We start from the raw sequence: 19,056 nt of genomic DNA, 5'->3' as shown, positions 1-19,056 counted from the left end.
GATTGTGTGGTGCTCAGATAGTATGGTAATGGAGGCCACCCAACTGCCTTAGATAGATGCTTTAGTCTGTATTTTCAAAAGGATGGACCCAGTGATTATCCCTGGCTATTATGATTTATAACTACTCTCTTGCCTCAAATGGTTCAGGTGTCATTGGCAGGACAGTACAAATGTTTAAAATGTATGAAGTTTTTCAGGGGAGCAGGAGGGAAAATACATTCAATCACTTCACATTTTTCACTGGTTGCAAGACAAGTTAACTATCATTGGCAGCCCTGTATTACCCCCATCAAAGCTTGTGTGACCTCAAGCCACCTCAAGTCCGCAGGACTCAATTAGTTCTCTCTTTGAGCTAAATCCAGACAGGTGCTGAGTCCCTGTGAATGCCACAGAAGTCAATGGGAGTTGCAAGTTTTCAAAAGGCACTAGCATGTCCCTGGATTTGGCTCCTTTTATTTAACAATAATAAATAACATCTTGCATGCATATATGTAGTTTCTTTTATTCTGACAAAGTTCTTCACAGATTTTTACATCTGGTATACAGGAACCATGCCCTTCACCCATTACTGAAAAGTGACCAGCACTGAGATGGAACATAGCCATTGAAAAGCATGCAGCATGACTACAGTATGGTTTGGGCAGGATGTGTATATAGCAGTAGCATACGCAATTAAATACCAAGGGAAATTTTACAGTAGACTGAATGTAGTAGTCCAAACTACAATTTGGCCAGGACACTGGTGCTAAGAACCCAATCCTTAACAAAGGTGTTGTGGGTTCTTTAATGATCACAAGCAGTCAGGTCCTCAGTTCTTCCTCTGACCTATTTCATTTAAGAAATCATTTCCCTTCATTTAACACAGGGAATGTTGTCTTCATCTTTAACTTTAACCCTGCTGTTAGTGGTGGACCTGCTATTGCAGAAGACAAAAGTAGTGCATTTCCAAGCAGCTCAATATCGGCTTCACAAATTCCAAGGTTCTGGGACAGCTTGGAGATGGGGGCATGGTATCAAGATGACACACGTGCTACCTTGCAAGAAAAGAAATGGATATACTACACCAGAAACTGCTTTATCTTTCCCCTCACTATTTGCAACAGGTACTATGGCATTGAAATGATCTGCAAGCAAATCACTTTTTATCCTGCTGGCTACAAAACAGGTGCTGTTCACATTGATGCTGTCCGGGTTATGTGGTTTGTTACGTGTTAAGATGTATGGTACTTCAGGGAGCAATTACGACTAAAACATTTTTTTCACATGAACTGAGCTGAGAAACTGAAAAGGCAACAGGACACAAATGCAGTCATTTTATTAATTCATTCCAGATATGTGGTGTCCAGTAGGGGGTGAGGAAAAGACAAAAGATAGGGCTTTCTTCCCATTTCAGAGCAAGAGCAGCTGGCTTGCTTGGACAGTCGCAGTTAATAAAGTCCCAAAGAGCTGTCCTCAGCCTGTTAACTATAAAGTCTATATGTATTTCCCATAGAGTACTTTCCAATGTGTCTTTTTCCACCCTGCAGCAGACATTTATTTCCATTTTTAAAAAATTGGTTGCTTACATGAGAAAAAAATCCAAATATTCCATTTTAAAAATATGGATATTAAGTCCTTCTCCTTCTGTGAATCAGTAGATGTTAGAACACAGGCCTACATTTTCAAAAATGACTGCTGATTTTGGCTACCTCAGCTTTTGGGAACCCAATGTGAGACAATTTAGAGGGGTCTGATTTTCAGAATGCAATGAACAGCTGAAAATGAAGGGTGTTCTGAAAATGAAGGATGTTGCCTTTAAGATGTCTCCTGCTGGTCACCCAAAATCACAGCCTGAGGTTTTAACTTTTGTTGGAAAAGATTTAAGAGCTAAGTAAAAGAGAGCCACATTTCTTAGCTGGGATCATCCACACCATATCATGGATTTTTTTTTCACACATTTGGTTGGGTACATCCATTTTAGCAAGATTTATATAAGTTTTGTTCTTTATCTCTGCTGTACTGTACATAAGTCTTGTTATATAATACAGTCGTGTTCCACCCACTTATTGCTGCTTAATATGCATTACATTATCTTTTAAAAAACCCAGACCTCCATTTAAGTGTATTTAATGCTCATATATATATATTATATATATATAAAAGCCAAGACATTCAGAATTCAGGCTGAAATTTTGGGGCAATGCTCTGGATAAGCCTTCCTTCCTTCCCCCCCAAAACTAAATGTCCTTTGTTTGTTTTTGTAACTTGAATGTTCGGAGGGAGTAGTTATAATGTGTGGTTTTCAGAAATTCCCTAATCATTCAATGCTCTTTAGCTGCTGCTTTCATCACCGTTATTATGGCCCATGGGCAGAGCTAGTCCTAAAGATTTTCAGAGGATGAGTGAAAAATGCCAGCAGACACCAGATCCCCCAAGTACACATGATCCATTCAGGTCCCCGTCAGTATTTTTTCCCCAACCACAATGGGTATGTCTACACAGCAATCAGGAACCTGTGGCAGTGAGTCTCAGAGCCCAGGTCAACAGACTTGGGCTTGTACTATTGTGCAGTGTAGATGTTTGGGCTCGGGCTGTGAAATCTAGGAGAGGGGGTGGGCTTCAGAGCCCGTGCCCAAATGTCTACACAGCTGTTTTCAACACTGCCGCATGCGCCCAAGTCTGTAGACCTGGGCTTTGAAACTCGCTGCTGCAGCGCTTCCTGTGTAGTCATACTCTAAGAGACCACCAGCCTAAGTCAGGTAGCACCCCCTTGCTCCACCATGTGCTGTCCATGAAGAATGAGAACTTACTGTTCTCAGTGTCATGCAGCATGGCTTTGGTCCCAGCCATTCCACTTTGCCTGGAGCTGGGTGCCCCCCCCACCCAACTGTCCACTGTCCTCCATCTACCCTACCCCGACTATGGCTTCTCCCGGCTCTCAAAGGCCTCTGCCTCTTCCTCCTCCCCTTTCTTTTCTTGTCTCTCCCCCAATATGGGTCTCCTACCTGCAACCCCTTCTTCAATGAACCCAATAGGAGGTTACAGTCAAGGCCTCAGAATACAGAGAGTCTTTAGTTCTTCCATAAGATTGTATCAGTTCTTGTCTCAAGTCACTGCAGTGCCAGATCACATATGCCATGAATTCTGCTTGCAAAAAATTATAACAAAACATTAATGAAGCAACCTGGTCCTTCTGTGCACTAGAATGATTTTCAGCTTAATATAACAGCCTTTTAAAAACTTGTTTCCCTCCCCACCATTCACTGGTTTCATGTACAAGTCACCAACAATCTTCCTTGAGGGGAAAAAAAGGCCTATTTAAGCACAGATTTTGAAGCATCTTTTAGTGAAGGAGGAAAGTGATGAGCAACCAAAACAGATGAGACAAAACTGTGGTGACAAGTAGGATGTACCACACTCATGTGATGTGAAGAGACCTCAGATGCTCTGCTAGGAAGATCGAACTGAGAGGACTGAACTTCAAAGATTGAACTGATAGGATTTTACCGCTGAGTTGCCAGATAGCAATGCTCTGAATTATATAACACCTGAATGACACCCTCATTCTGTGAAAATCTTTTCACACTTATGGATGAATAGACAGTCCTATGACCCATTACTTTCAAAACTTCACCTGCTGATCTAGGACTGAGATTGTCAGGTGAGTTTGAGACTCAAACAAATATTTTTCAGTCTGAGTTAGAGCCCCCAACTTTCAAGGGTTTTATAATGAAAACGCAAATAAATAAACAAATAAATAAAAAAGACATTTTGAGGGAAATAGTGCAGACACTGCAAGAAACAATAGGGAAGAAGTATTGCATTTTAAAAAATCATTTGGGAAGCAGAACATCAGTTTCTGTTGTTACATACAGCGGCTTCTAGTCTCTCTCTTCTCATAACAATAAAGTGAAACAGGGAAGCCAAGTTTCTGTACTTAAATGAGCTCACTGCTTTGTGCCAGGGTTATTTTTCTACTTTTTAGAACAGAAGGGTTAAAAATCAAAACTCTTCTACAGACATGGGAATATTCTTTATCTGGAAAGATATAAGCATGTATTGTCCTCAGAACTCACATGCATCCATAGTAACAAGTAAGGTTTCTGTTCCATGAGTCTGGTAAACTACTGACATCTAACTGGTAATAAAGGAAAGAAAGCCCTGGTTCATGATGACTCCACTTCCTACTCACACACATACCTCCTCCTCAAGTCTAGAATTTCTTTTACAAACACTTCATTTACCAAAAGAATTATCCACTTCAATATCTAATGGGTGCCTTACCTCTGCTGCATCTTTCATGTCCTTTACATTTCAGGCCCTATTGTTTCATCTTTGGTGCAGTGCAGCAGAAAGAGAAGAGTTAGTTTATGTATCATACTGTCAAAACAGGAAAAAATTGTGCAAAAATCTCCTCCAGACAGACATCACAGCTCTGGTGTGCACTGCTCATGTGCAAAGGAGGTCTGTTTAAAAAGGAATAAATGGCATGGCAATTGTGTCACTGTGACTGTCTACACTATTATGGTCACCACTTTTACAAGACTATGATAAATTTTGTACAAAGTATGCCTTGTGAGGTATTATTTGAAAACTCAACCTGCTGAACATTATTGTCATAGTAAAATATGTGTACCAACATTGAATGTAAAGTTTCTAGTGTATAACATTACTGTAACATGCTCCAAGTTTAGGAAAAGCAGGCCCAAACCAGTTTCTCGGGAACAAACAACAGGCCAACACCCAGTCAGGTGTTAAAGAGCTTAAGTGGCAATTCTGCGGCAGGGGGAAAGGAGTAAACAAGAAATTTACATTTCATCACAGGGACTGCTCAAACCTCACATCTATGGGAGACTGCTTGTTGCCTGCACCCCAACTGGGAGTAATCCTCAAAGATGGAAGAGTGGTACAAGAATGAAAGACAGTGGCCTCCAATTCACCCCTCTCTCCCCCCATCTCTGCTCATGGCAGCTACGATGCTCGAAAGACAAAGAAACCTCATCACTGAACTCAGAAAGGGGTGGTCCTAGCTGGAAGGTTTTTCAGCTAGTACAGACTGCAGTAGCATTTGGTGAGCTAAAACCTTTTGTTTTTAAGTTCCTTTAGCTTGTTAAGTCCTAGCTTGTGTTTTACTTTTCTTTTCTTTTTGTAACTAATCCTTTTATGCATCATCACTTGTAATCACTTAAAATCTATCTTTCTGCAGTTAATAAACCTATCTTTTTGTTTTATCTTAATCAGTGTGTTTGGATTGAAGTGTGCAGGCTACTCTATTTGGGATAACAAGGCAGAGGCACTATCATTTTCCTTTGATGAAACGACAGACTTTCTATCACCTTGAACTGTTCAGAAGGGTACTGAGCAGTACAAGGTTTCAGAGTAGCAGCCGTGTTAGTCTGTATCTGCAAAAAGAATGAGGAGGACTTGTGGCACCTTAGAGACTAACAAATTTATTTGAGCGTAAGCTTTCGTGAGCTACAGCTCACTTCATTGGATGCATACAGTGGAAAATACAGTGGGGAGATTTATATACACAGAGAACATGAAACAATGGGTGTTACCATACACACTGTAACGAGAGTGATCAGGTAAGGTGAGCTATTACCAGCAGGAGGGGGGGGGAAGAAGGGGGAACCTTTTGTAGTGATAATCAAGGCGGGCCATTTCCAGCAGTTGACAAGAACATCTGAGGAACAGCAGGGGGGAGGGGGGATAAACATGGGGAAATAGTTTTACTTTGTGTAATGACCCATCCACTCCCAGTCTTTATTCAAGCCTAAATTAATTGTATCCAGTTTGCAAATTAATTCCAATTCAGCAGTCTCTCGTTGGAGTCTGTTTTTGAAGTGTTTTTGTTGAAGAATTGCCACTTTTAGGTCTGTGATGGAGTGACCAAAGAGATTGAAGTGTTCTCCGACTGGTTTTTGAATGTTATAATTCTTGACGTCTGATTTGTGTCCATTTATTCTTTTACGTAGAGACTGTCCAGTTTGGCCAATGTACATGGCAGAGGGGCACTGCTGGCACATGATGGCATATATCACATTGGTAGATGTGCAGGTGAACGAGCCTCTGATAGTGTGGCTGATGTGATTAGGCCCTATGATGGTGTCCCCTGAATAGATATGTGGACACAGTTGACAATGGGCTTTCTTGCAAGGGTACGTTCGTGGGTTAGTGGTTCTGTTGTGTGGTGTGTGGTTGCTGGTGAGTATTTGCTTCAGGTTGGGGGGGCTGTCTGTAAGCAAGGACTGGCCTGTCTCCCAAGATCTGTGAGAGTGATGGGTCATCCTCCAGGATAGGTTGTAGATCCTTGATGATGCGTTGGAGAGGTTTTAGTTGGGGGCTGAAGGTGATGGCTAGTGGCATTCTGTTATTTTCTTTGTTGGGCCTGCAATCTCTTTGGTCACTCGATCACAGACCTAAAAGTGGCAATTCTTCAACAAAAAAACTTCAAAAACAGACTCCAACGAGAGACTGCTGAATTGGAATTAATTTGCAAACTGGATACAATTAACTTAGGCTTGAATAAAGACTGGGAGTGGATGTGTCATTACACAAAGTAAAACTATTTCCCCTGGTTTATTTCCCCGCCTACTCTTCTTGTCAACTGCTGGAAATGGCCCATCCTGATTATCACTACAAAAGGTCCTGCCCCCCCACTCTCCTGCTGGTAATAGCTCACCTTTTCTGATCACTCTTGTTACAGTGTGTATGGTAACACCAATTGTTTCATGTTCTCTGCGTATATAAAATATCCCCACTGTATTTTCCACTGTATGCATCCGATGAAGTGAGCTGTAGCTCACGAAAGCTTATGCTCAAATAAATTTGTTAGTCTCTAAGGTGCCACAAGTACTCCTTTTCTTTGAGCAGTACAAGACTCTCATGTCTAGGAGACAAGGCTGGGACCAGGAATTTGCGGGTGTCACCCTGTATGTAATTCATGAGTGACTGCTCAGAGCGCTCCCAGCTAAGTACATGAGCAAATTTACATGCTGAAGGCTGTGTGAATAAGTCAGGAGTGGATGTTCTGACAGCAAAGCAGTGTCAGAGGCATCCCAGGCTAGAGAATTAAGGGGACACAGTTGTTCAACTGTCCAGATTGTACCCTGGGGAATGTCACAGTCACATTGTGCTTGACTCCTCCAGCCAACTCTTCCACTACACTCTAAAACAAATACATCTTTCATCTGTGTTTATTTTCTTTTCCCAAAATCCCTTTTGTGACTGAGACTCATCAAGAAAATTAGCCTTGTAACTCCTGTGTAACAGAGGGCAGGAAAAGGGGAGATTTTTGCTCAGCCAATAGAAGCTGAATGTTACATGATTTTTGTCCTTCAATTTTCTCATCCGCTCATGTTTCAAAGCTAAACCACACAGGTTGGTGTACCTGTAGATTTGTGCCCCCTGAGAGGAAGCATCCTGTAACATAATGCTGTAAACTACTAAGCAAAAAGTTGAATAAGATGTTGTGTATATTTTATCCACAGTAAACCATGGCCGTGTTCTGCCAGCCACTTACTCATCAGGCTTCACAGCATCCATCTACTCTTAACTTCCAACCACATAATACAGCTATGTCTTGCTTTTCAACCTTTTAGTCAGCTTTTTAAAAAAGGATGGATACTCGTGTGAAGTGAATTGGTAGCCTCAGTCCAGTTCTTAGCAATTAGGTGTCCACATCACAGAACGGCCATACTGAATGTTAGCAGTTCGCACCCTTCCTGGCACTCCCTGTGCGACACTCAGCTGAGGCAGTATAAGGAAGGCTGTACTGTATTTCTACTCCTGCCTATGATTTGCCTTTATAGTGGACAGAAAACTTCAATTGCCAGAGCTGTCAATCCAGCACTAGATTTGAATGACCATTTAATTTATTTATTTAATAAAATGGATGGGCAGTTTTATGGCCACGAGTGGCCTTTGTCGTTACTCATGCTGAAAGGAGAGTAAACAAACCCCATGCTTTAGGTCTTAAACTGGTCTCCCGCAGAGATTACAGAGAATTTTTTTCTCTTCTCTGGAGCATTCCATAACTGGCTGTGTGTATTGCAGGGGAGAAGAAATTACCTTCATCAAGAACATTTAGCATTGACTACTGCCAAAGACAGGATACTGGATCTAATGAACCAATGATCTGATCCAGTAAGGCAAATACTCTCTTTTAAGTTCTTTTTTATGCACCTTGTGTTGCAATTTATGCTTTCATCCTCCTATCTTCTCCTGTCAGACAACTTTGCTAAGAACTGCAATCTGCTTTAACTTTATAAATAAATGGCTTCTTCATTTAGGTTCCCATTACAAGGTGGTAGGGGCTCTAAACTTCCTGGTACCTTGAAGAATTATCTAGAATTTACTGCAATAATTACTATAGGAACGTGCAGGATTTTCCGACCACAACATCTCCTACCCCAAAGCCAATTCTTTAAAATAGAGGCATGGCTAAGAAACAAACAAGATGGTGGCTTTATTTTACTTTCTCCAAAAGTGGGTGGGAGGAAAAATGAAGAAGATAGAGGACCAACCCAGCTCTAATTCACAGAACTAAGCCCTAAGTATAAATACCCATCTGTGGAGACAGCTTTGAAAAGCATATGAAAGAAGATGGATTCCAGGACACACAGAGCACCCTCGGGGCGAGAAAAATCTAATAACAAAATCCAGTGTCCTCAGTATGCATAACAAGTCAAAAAAGCGTCTCATGATATTATTGGGGAGGAGGAGAGGTTAAGGCTAATAAAGTCCTCACCAATAAATTAAAAAAAGAGAAGGAAAAGAGTTATATACAGGCAGTAAACATGAAGGGGACACACACCCCCCTTCAAATTTAAGATCGGAGAGACTGTTGAAGAACTCAAGAGGTTTTTATACAAATCTTTATGCCTCCAACTATAACAAGCTAATGGAGAAAATAATTAACTATATTAATGAGGTTAACATGTCCAGGTTAACTTAGGACGAGTTGATAGACTTAGAAAGACCAACAGAGGAAGGGGAGGTCATAGACATGATTAAATCAATAGCAACCAAAAAAATCCTCAGGAGCAAATGGGTTCTCAGTATAGATGATGACATCAGATCTCAATCACTTTGGAACAATGGAAAAATATCTGGAGGAAGGCCAAAGCCTCATCTGTTTGTGTAGCCGCTAAGGATGAAGCAGATTTTATAATGTACGATTACCATTTTTGGAATTTGAATAAAATAAGGGCACAGATACCATAAGAGGTCTGGGTCTCGTAAAGGTAAAAAATGCAGGTTATGAATAAGATTTGTTATGACTTGTATGGAAAGTTTGTGTATAATAATAATCACAAAATAAAAAGTTTTTATATATATGATAGGGTAAAACACCCAGGAAAAGGTTAAGGTCTGCCTGTCTGTCACATGACTCAGCAGCAGATTGAAGGAAGGGATGTCAAGTGTCCTTTTTCTGGGGCAGAGAGAGACTAGGGGAAAGGCCTCTGGGCACTGCTGCCTGCTTTAGTTAGGGGAATCAGTTTGTTTGGTTTACTTCAAGAGTTTTTGTGTTTGAATAATAAATTGTGCTCTGAGGCACAGGCCTGAAATAGACTTGGGCATGGCATTGGCTCTTCCTGAAGTGGTGAGTGAGACAGATGGAAATAGTAAGATAGTGGCTACCTACCTACCTACCTGTATGCATTGCTATAGAAGAACAGACAAATGATACACTTTGTGGAGTCTCCTGAAATTGACTGAAGCTAATGCCTGATTCTTCAGAGGAAAATGCAAAGCCTCTATGATACTTCTATTTGTGCAATACTTGATTAATGTGTGTGAAGAAAAACTTGCTTCCAGTCCAGTTAACAGGGATAGATTAAGACTAAATGGCGCCCAGCTCAACCAAAATTTCAGGTCTTAAAATAACCTTATTTTCCCCTTCACAATGACAGACTTTCTTCCTTAACCTCACACGTGACATACTTTCCTGAATATCTACTTCCTGTGATTGACTCCTGTGGGTTTCCCAGAGCTACCCACACTGTGGTAGGGAATCTAGGCAGCTCCTTCTCCACATCCCTGCTTGTTCGTGGGTGAACAGAGTGTTGGAAATGTCTGCTTGTGATCTCTCACAAAGGTCATAAAATGCCACTGAGTCTTTGAGATGAGAGATCACTAATCAGCTCCCTGTGCCTTATTCAGGGAGGAGGACCTGAGTGTTGACCAGTTTACTCAACACTGAGGCACGCACACACACACACTGGGTGGCAGATTCTTGAAGGAGGATTCTACATTCCCAAATTTGGAGACACCCTATCAATTTAGGTCCCAGATTTTGGTGCTTCACAAACTCTGTTATTTTGGAAAATTCCACCCAAAGTGGTATAGGAGCACTTAAATTTCTTAGGTGCTTTTGAAAATCCCATCCTCTATCCTAATCTGACATCACCAGCCACTGACTCGCTAATGCTCTAAAGCAGTGCTTCTCAAGCTATCTGATGTGGGGGACTGGCAATTTTTTTTTCCAATGTGCACGCAGACCAGCAGTTGATGGCTTGTGGACTGGCACCGGTCCGCGGACCACCACTTTGAGTAGCACTGCTCTAAAGCATGATGAGTGGTAGTGTAACGGGTAAGGTGCTGAATGTGTCAAGAATGATGGCCTGCAGTAGATCCAGTCTCCAGGCAACCTAATGAGTACTGTATAGCTGGCCTGTCGTAGGCTGCCTGATTGCCTGGTTGGAAAACCAGCAGACCAACTTTAGGGGCAGCAGCGATTTACTGGCTGTTCAAAGCATTTGCCCATGGCTGCAATAACTCCTATGCATGTCTGTTCCCAGCCTTGCTCTCACCTTGGACCTAGGCCTGCTCCTGCCTTGCCTCACTCCAGGAAACCTCATCCTGACCCTCAGTTCTGATTTCTGACTCTAGCTCTGACCCTGGGCTCTGATTCCTAGCTACCGATTCCTGCTCTGACCACTAGACCGGACTGCCCACGTCCCACTCACTAACAGTCTGAGTGGCCCCAAAGACAAACAAACAATCAGAAAAGTAGAGTTGCTACAGTGAGCACAAATCCCAATATCTCTGTGACAAATAGTGGGAGCCCTTCAGACCTGTACACCCCCACCCTGCTTCCTATCCCCATTGCTCTCCAGCCACAGGGGGAGGCATCACCGTACAGGGAGTAGGCATGGACCTTCCTGCAGCTGGGGGAGGTTTCCGGAGGTGGGTCTGATCCGACCATGGGAGCAGCCCCTGCAAGAGAAGAGAAAGTCCCATCTCTCTCCAACCCAGCCCAGACTAATAGCAGAAGCCCAGCCTTTATAGTGGCTGGTATATAGTGGTATGAGCATAGTTTGGGCAGGGGTGGGTCGGTGTTGCCCCCTCAAACTGCAAGCCTTGGGGAGGTGTGCAGTGGCTCCAGCAGGGGCTGCACTTCGTAGCAGGAGAGCCAATTACTGATATCAGGTCCCCCACTGTGAAGCGCAGCCCCTGCTAGCACTGCTCTGTGGCTGCCTGAGGCTTGCAGTTTGGAGGGGCAACACCAACCCCTACCCCCCAAACTATGCCCATGTTAAAAAGTCGGGGGCATGGCTTCCAGCTCCCCTGGTTTTGGCACCACTGCCCCCCCCATTTCTATAAAGGTTCCTGTGCCCTCACCCCCCAGCTCTGCCCCTCCCTGGCTCTGGGCACAATGCTTGGGGGTTAAAGGGGCCTTGGGTTGGCTGTGTGTGTGTGTGTGTGGGGGGGATGGGGACCACAGCGCCCCCTGACCATAGCGCCCTGGGCAGTCACCCACCCATAAGGCCAGCCCTGCCTCCCCTCAAAGTAATAACCTCCCCCATACCATCTGACCCTCACATCTGAGCAACCTGCTGTTCTCTGGCTGCCCAGCTCTGAAAGCAGCACCTCCATCAGCAGCCCAGTTCCTCTGCACAATGGATGTTCACTTGAGGGGATTCACCTTAGCATCCATCCCGATTTACCCAGATCCCACTAAGCCATTTAAGATTGAGGCTGACACCTCAAATTTTGTATAGGTGCATTATTTTCTCAACATGTGGACCCCTGCATCCAACTCAACCCATGCCTTCTATTCTTGGAAAATGACTGGTAGAAAAAAATTACGATACTTTGGACAAGGAGCAATGCCTAACAAGACAGCTTTCAAGGAACACTGCCACCTCCTAGCTACTGCCTCCTGCTCTAACTACTAGGCATGACCATCCACATCCTGGTCACTGACAGAGACAATTATATGGATTATTTCTCCTCTTCCTGCAGCCTGTTGTAAGTAAAGGCCAGAGCTCAGTCTATTCAGGACAAAGATTTTATATCATACAGAGTTACACTCCTGCCCTCAATTATAAGACTTGCCAGTGATTGAGTATCAGAGCTGAAGTAAACTATGAATAGTGTAAAGGATGGCACTGGCTACCGCTGCCCTCTACTGGGCACAGTTAGAACTGCACAACTCCATGCCATTGGATCTGCACTGCTCTCAGAAAGAAAAGGAGGACTTGTGGCACCTTAGAGACTAACCAATTTATTTGAGCATGAGCTTTCGTGAGCTGAGCTGTAGCTCACGAAAGCTCATGCTCAAATAAATTGGTTAGTCTCTAACATGCCACAAGTACTCCTTTTCTTTTTGCGAATACAGACTAACACGGCTGTTACTCTGAAACATCTCCTTACAATGTATATGATAATCAAGGTGGGCCATTGCCAGCACAAATCCAGGGTTTAACAAGAACGTCGTTTAACAAGAAGGGGAAATAGGTTACCCTTGTTTTTTCCTCCCCCCCCCTCTTCCTCAGACGTTCCTGTTAAACCCTGGATTTATGCTGGAAATGGCCCACGTTGATTATCATACACATTGTAAGGAGAGTGATCACTTTAGATAAGCTATTACCAGCAGGAGAGTGGGTGGGGGAAGAGAAAACCTTTTGAAGTGATAAACACCCTTTTTTTCATGGTCTGTGTGTATAAAAATATCCTCATTGCATTTTCCACTTTTATGCATCCGATGAAGTGAGCTGTAGCTCACAAAAGCTTATGCTCAGATAAATTGGTTAGTCTCTAAGGTGCCACAAGTCCTCCTTTTCTTTTTGCGAATACAGACTAACACGGCTGCTACTCTGAAAACTGCTCTCAGAGATTTCCCCTTTGCTCAAATGGCTGTTAGAGTAGGAGGATCTGAATTTTATCTCCACCATTGCCATGAAATTCCAAGCATCCAAGATCTGCAGCATAGTCATTCAGTGGTCACAGATCTGTAAAATTAAAAGCTGAGTAGCTGTCTTAAAAAAAATGTAATAGGACATCTTGAATGATTAACAGAATGGGTGGTAGGAAAAAATTAACTAAAGCAGCAAATATATAGAGAAGAAATTGTTAATGCTACATATTGGAAACAGAAGCTCAAAGAATAGCTTGTTTGCAGTGTAAGTTACTGATTTTGTTCCAGACTGCTGTTCAGTCCAATAATTACAAGGTGCTAAGATAAAAACCCGGCACATCAAAATGGATCCTGTGTTGTACATGTTGGAATCAATAACTCCTTGGCATTAGTTAGTTAGCCCTAAGTCCCATGGACAAGAAGGAGAGAAAACTGTAATTGGAATCATATGTTTTACCATAAAATGCTCTTTAATGATGGATTAGAAAGTAATACTAATTGAACTTAGTTACAATATCTACTTTGCTACACCCAGAATGGATTTTGTTAATTTATCAGGCAGAAATGTTTAAAAAAAAAAAAAAAAAAAAAGCACGATCTCATCACTAAAGGTAGTGATGCTGGAGTATTCCCCAAACAGAAGTAGGCATTTAATTTATTTATTATATATTTATTTATAAAACAGGAGTCATTATTTGGTGATTTGCATTTAAAATTATATCTAAATCTGGTTTAGGTTTGGGGTTATTTCTTAAAATTTAGCTCCTATTAGAAAGAAAAAAATGATTTTCCTAGCCTTTTGCCAAAGCAAAGAGACTTTTTGGGATCCTGATTACTAAACTTGAATTAATGATTCTAAAGTGCTTTGATGATGATAAGCACTATATCATTGCTATGCATTGATATTATAGATAAGATATATAATCTTCTTTATTTCTTTATTGAGTCTGAGTTCATGGCACAGAATGTCCTGGTGCCAGTGAGATCTCACTGCTGCCGACCACTCATGGGAACAGCAAAACACAATACCAAGAGGATTCTCCTCCAGGATACAACACAGTGTTTGATGGGGTCATTTAATGTTTTATTTTGATTTTTACTCTTAACAATTTTTAAATGACACTTTTTAGATCCCTCTTCTCTCATCCATTGAAGCCTCCCCACTCCCACACTTTGGTATTTCCCACACGCAAGGGCCCTTGCAAATGGACTACCTCATATGTATTTAGCCGGTACACAATTTTTTATACTTTTCAAAACATTGCACACAAACATTAATCAATCATTCCAACACTCTGGGTTATCTCTGTTTCCGAAATGGGGAAACCAAGGCATAGACTAAGGTCCTGAAACACATTAGTAAGAATAAAAAAAAAAAAGGTAGGATTAGAACTCAGGTCTATGCTGAGACCAGATCTCCACTCTGCCTACCCAACAGTTAGACAATGAAATGACCAAAGACAGTCTCCACCCCTTCACAAAGCCCTGTATTCCCCTGCCCTTCTTAATCCTACCTCGCCTTGTACTAGGCCTCATTTCATCACAACAGCCCTCCATTTAAAATAGCTGGTTGGCACTCCCTTCCAGACTCCAGGTTACTCCTACTCAGAGATCACTACAGAAGTTGAGAACTGACGGTCCCAATTCCCTCCCCCACCCTTCTGGCAGAGGAAGCAAGAAATGCAGTGTGGAAATGATCTTTCAGTAATATGGAGTTTCAAGTGAAAATACATGATGCTGTAACTTTTTTGTTTACTTTAATTTTACACTTTTTGGGTTTTTTTAAACTATCTTCAAAGCCAGTTATTTTCAGTTTTAAACAGGCTTTGGGTAAAACACTGTGATATAATTGGCTTCTTTGCCTTTTCCTGGCAGTTGCTCAACTGTCTGTGAACTGAATGTAATGCAGGAATTAGAGGGATCTCCACTGAACAAGGATTGTTTGTTATTAGTTTGTGCATACTTTTTTTTTTTTTTAATAGGCTGAACTATAGCCCAAGTGCCTTCAAAACCTCAGTGGAATTACACTGACTGCATCAGTACATAGTGACTAAAGAAAACAGAGACAGATAATTATATATTCTAATGCTGCTTGTTTCTTTAGTAGATTCACTTTTTAGTTGTTCCATAATATTGACCGTTACACTTCTCAGACAGCCAGAGATGATTTCAACTGACTTGACTATGACATTTACTTTCTGGGAGATTTTAAATCTCTTTTCACAGAAGCTTCCATTAGACACACACTGTGCCACCGTAGGACAGCTGTTACGAAGACAGAGAGAAATGCAGACCAGAGACACTTTTATCAAAACAAAGGAACCTTCCTTTATAAGCTAGACTAGCTAAAGGTGAATAGAAAGCTAAATAAGTACCCACACGGCATCAAATCCCTGACTGGGATAGTGGTATGACTGACAGGTGGATGTGCTAGCATTTGGCAACACAGTCACCATCATGACAGGTGGATCAAAGTTCAATGTTTTCCCTTCCAGAACTGAAAAACAAAAGCTTTTGTTGCAGTATGGTACTAACCGTTCTTCCAGAAGATGTTCCACAGAATCATCAATGAGCACAAGGAGTTTGATGTCTTGTCTCACAGCTGGCTCCTCTGATAGCATATTGCTCCCTAATACCATGTAGGGTGACCAGATGTCCCAATTTTATAGAGACAGTCCCGATTTTTGGGTCTTGTTCTTATATAGGCTCCTATTATCCCCACCTCCCCCATGTCCCAATTTTTCACATTTGTTGTCTGGTCACCCTAATACCATGCTACAGCGCTGGTTTAGTACTGAGTCAGGGAAACTAGAGCCACTTATTGAATCATCTACAGCACTCCTTTAATACCTCTTACATCCATGTGACAAAGCTCTGTCCTACTTTGCCTATAAGATCTAATAGGATCACAGCACAAGGGGGTATCATGGCACTCTCGGTAAATGTCTTACTCACTAAGGCTGGTAGAAAATTTTCCCTCGAAACTCTTTTATGATGGAAAATTGAGTTTTCAACTAAACATTCCTTTTTTAAAAACAAAAAAGGGCTGTTTTCTGTAGAAAATTTGGATTTTGCCCAAAAACAACAAACACTCAAAAATGAAAAAAAAAAATCTGAAAACAAAAAATTGATTCTGAAATGCTGCCGCAGTGTTTCATGGGAGCTTTAGTTTGGCTACCTCATGATCCCATTTTCTAGGCCAAGTTCGCCAACTGAGTTACATCTCTCAGGATGCACCTTGGCCAGGAACTCCCATGATGCATTGCAGTGGCTCATCAAGAGGGGAGATCATGGTACATCATGGGAGATGGAGTCCAGCCCAGGAGTCCAGCCCACAGAGCAGAATGGGGACAGGCAGAACCAGAACGACTGCTCATGGGGCACGTCAGCAAAATTTCCAGATTGAAACTTTTGGTTTCCAGCAAAAAAAACTTCAGGCAGAAATTTCTGGATTTCAGCCAAAAGTTTTCATTTTTTGTTTTTTTCCTTGAAAAATTATTTGAATGCAAAATGTTGATGAAAAAAAATTTTAGTCAAAAATTTCTGAAGCAAATTTTGCACCCATCCCCCCTTCCCTCAACAAGCTCTAATACTCACCAGTTACAAAAAACATACAGGCATATATTAAAGCTTCCCTCCAGATGAATCATAATTGGTCCTGTTCATATGTAGCCATCTGGGTGGTATGAACGGAAATATACATATTCCCACAAGCATTCACCTGTGTGTCAGTGTACAAAATTGTAGAGTAACAGGGGTTAAAAGGGACACTGTCAGATTAAATTTGGCATAACAGTTAAGTTTTGTAAAAGCAAACTTCTGCAAAACCCAAAGTCAATAGAAATGTTTCCATTAAAAAAAAATCCAATAGAAACATGTTATTTTAACAAATAAACATTCCCCTACAGTGTTTTAAACCGAGACTTCTAACACTGCAGCATTTTGCTAATGCATGAGAACTTAAAGGCAAAACTGAACAGAAACTGACTATAAACAAAAGGGAAATTCACTGGCTCGCATGCACTGCTCAGACAGAGAAATGCAGATAGTACTCTAGCAGGAAAAGGAATATCAAGTAAATTCACTTTTTCAAAATTCTTTTCATTTTGATATCTAAGGAATCACAAAAAGCACAGATAAGGATTAATATAATCTGAAACAGAGTTTATCCCAGAGTGCCCCTTTAAAAAGAATTAAAGTAATTATAAAATGGCTATTATTTGTTTCATGCAGTATTGTTGTAGCTGTGTCGATTGCAGGATATTAGAGAGACCAGATAAGTGAGAGAACATTTTTTATTGGTCTGATCCAGCTTCTGTCAGTAAGCAAGACAAGCTTTTGAGCTCACATAGAGCTCTTCCTCTGGCCTGGGAAACTTAATCAGAGTGTCACAGCTAATATAGAGGGGTGGGGACAGACGGTAGCTATGGCTCCCACTCCCTCCAGAACTCCTTGCCGGGAAGGAGCGTGCCTGCAGATGTTCTCCCCCAGCAGCTCCAGAGATATTGTGCCTCCTGCTGGAGTAGGGCAGCTCTGCACTCTTTCCCCAGGTTGGGTCTGGGCGTAACCTGACTCTAATTTGTTACCTAGTACACAGTTATAGCTCGAAACAAGAAGCTATTGCCCTCGAGTCTTTATCCAAAATACTATCCAGATGGATTGAGTATTTTATATTTTTGGCCAGTGACAACTCATTTTCTCTGATTTAGCCCCATTCACAGCTAAAAAGCCACTTAAATACTTTATTGTTTTCTACAACTGCAATATGAGTGCCTCAAGAATTTGTATCATCCCTTAAGAACTTTTTTCTCCATCCGAGTCCTTTTATAATAACCTATTGAAGATCCCCTCCCCACAGAGTGAGTGTGCACTGTATGTTCCTATCTATCAATCTATAACAATAATAAGGGTTGGGTGTGCAGAAGAGACTAATCCTTCAGTTCCTTTCCATGCAACAAAGTTTCATCAGGGGGTTGGATGTCTCAGTGGGATGAGACTTTGAGCCTTTCTCACACAGAGGTTCGCTGCTCTTCATATCTGGCCAGGATGGTAGTGAATGAAATTAAAAGGCCTATGTGAGATGAATCTGTAATCTGAGTGCTGTTCTTACTGTACTAGTCTTACTTACCCCTAGTCAAGCATCCACACCACATAGCCCCCAGGACAAATTGTGACTCTTGTGGAGAGCTTCAGAAAGAAGACCAAAAAGCAGATGGGCACAGAGACTGAGTTGCTTAATTATTCCTAGAGGGGAACCTTTTTATGTCCAGGAAGAAGCACAGCGGCCACACAGCATAGAAGGTTGTGTTGCTAAAGCCAATCCTGTGACTGTTCTGTGGATGGAGGACTTGGGTCTTCAGAGCTGTCAGTCCAACACCTTTCTAAATTTATTATTGGAAATTCACTTCAATTAAAACAAACAACAATAAAATAAAAAACCACAACTAGGAAATATTAACGGGAAAAAAAAGATGTGCGGTGTTTCTGTTGCAAAAACAACCCCCCACCCTTTCCCATCCTTCTGCAATGTGCCAAGAACCTTTCTAACTCACATCTGCCTTTGGTTTCCTCTCTGTTTATTCAGTCACTAACTATCAGGAGACCTCTTGTTTTGTTTCAATGAGCTGAACAATTTTAAGCAACTGTGGTAGCTAAGATGGCTTAGACCAAACACAGATCCCTTTATGTCACAAAGAAATTGGATTGAATTAAAATAAAAATTTCCCGACAACAGCAACATTTTCTCTCCAAACTGTTCTGAGAATTATTATATGATGATTTCCCCCCACCTAATAGACAATACACAGACTTCAAAGGGCTTGGAGTTTGTTTTCATACAATCAACAGTAAATGAGATTAGACATGTTGATTTATGCTGCCACAATTCCTTTTTTTTTTTTGAAAGAAAATGAAAATATGTTAATTAAAAT

At 41.6% G+C, this 19,056-nt stretch overlaps 1 protein-coding gene across 6 annotated transcripts in view; it reads right to left on the bottom strand.

The window, feature by feature from the left end:
* PDE7B (phosphodiesterase 7B) overlaps positions 1-19,056 on the bottom strand; it is a 278,426-nt gene that overhangs the window by 148,473 nt on the left and 110,897 nt on the right. For 2 of the 6 annotated variants that reach the window (XM_073337392.2, XM_073337393.1), the window contains exon 3: positions 16,724-16,847. The exons of the other annotated variants lie outside the window; for them this stretch is intronic. In XM_073337392.2, coding sequence (XP_073193493.1) covers positions 16,724-16,739 — 16 coding nt within the window. In that variant the 5' untranslated portion in view covers positions 16,740-16,847. The remainder of the gene's footprint in view (positions 1-16,723; positions 16,848-19,056) is intronic. 6 annotated transcript variants of the gene reach the window in all.

The sequence above is a fragment of the Lepidochelys kempii genome, chromosome 3, assembly GCF_965140285.1.
Source record: "Lepidochelys kempii isolate rLepKem1 chromosome 3, rLepKem1.hap1, whole genome shotgun sequence".
Classification (NCBI taxonomy): domain Eukaryota; kingdom Metazoa; phylum Chordata; order Testudines; family Cheloniidae; genus Lepidochelys; species Lepidochelys kempii.
This window is presented reverse-complemented; position numbering and strand designations above follow the sequence as displayed.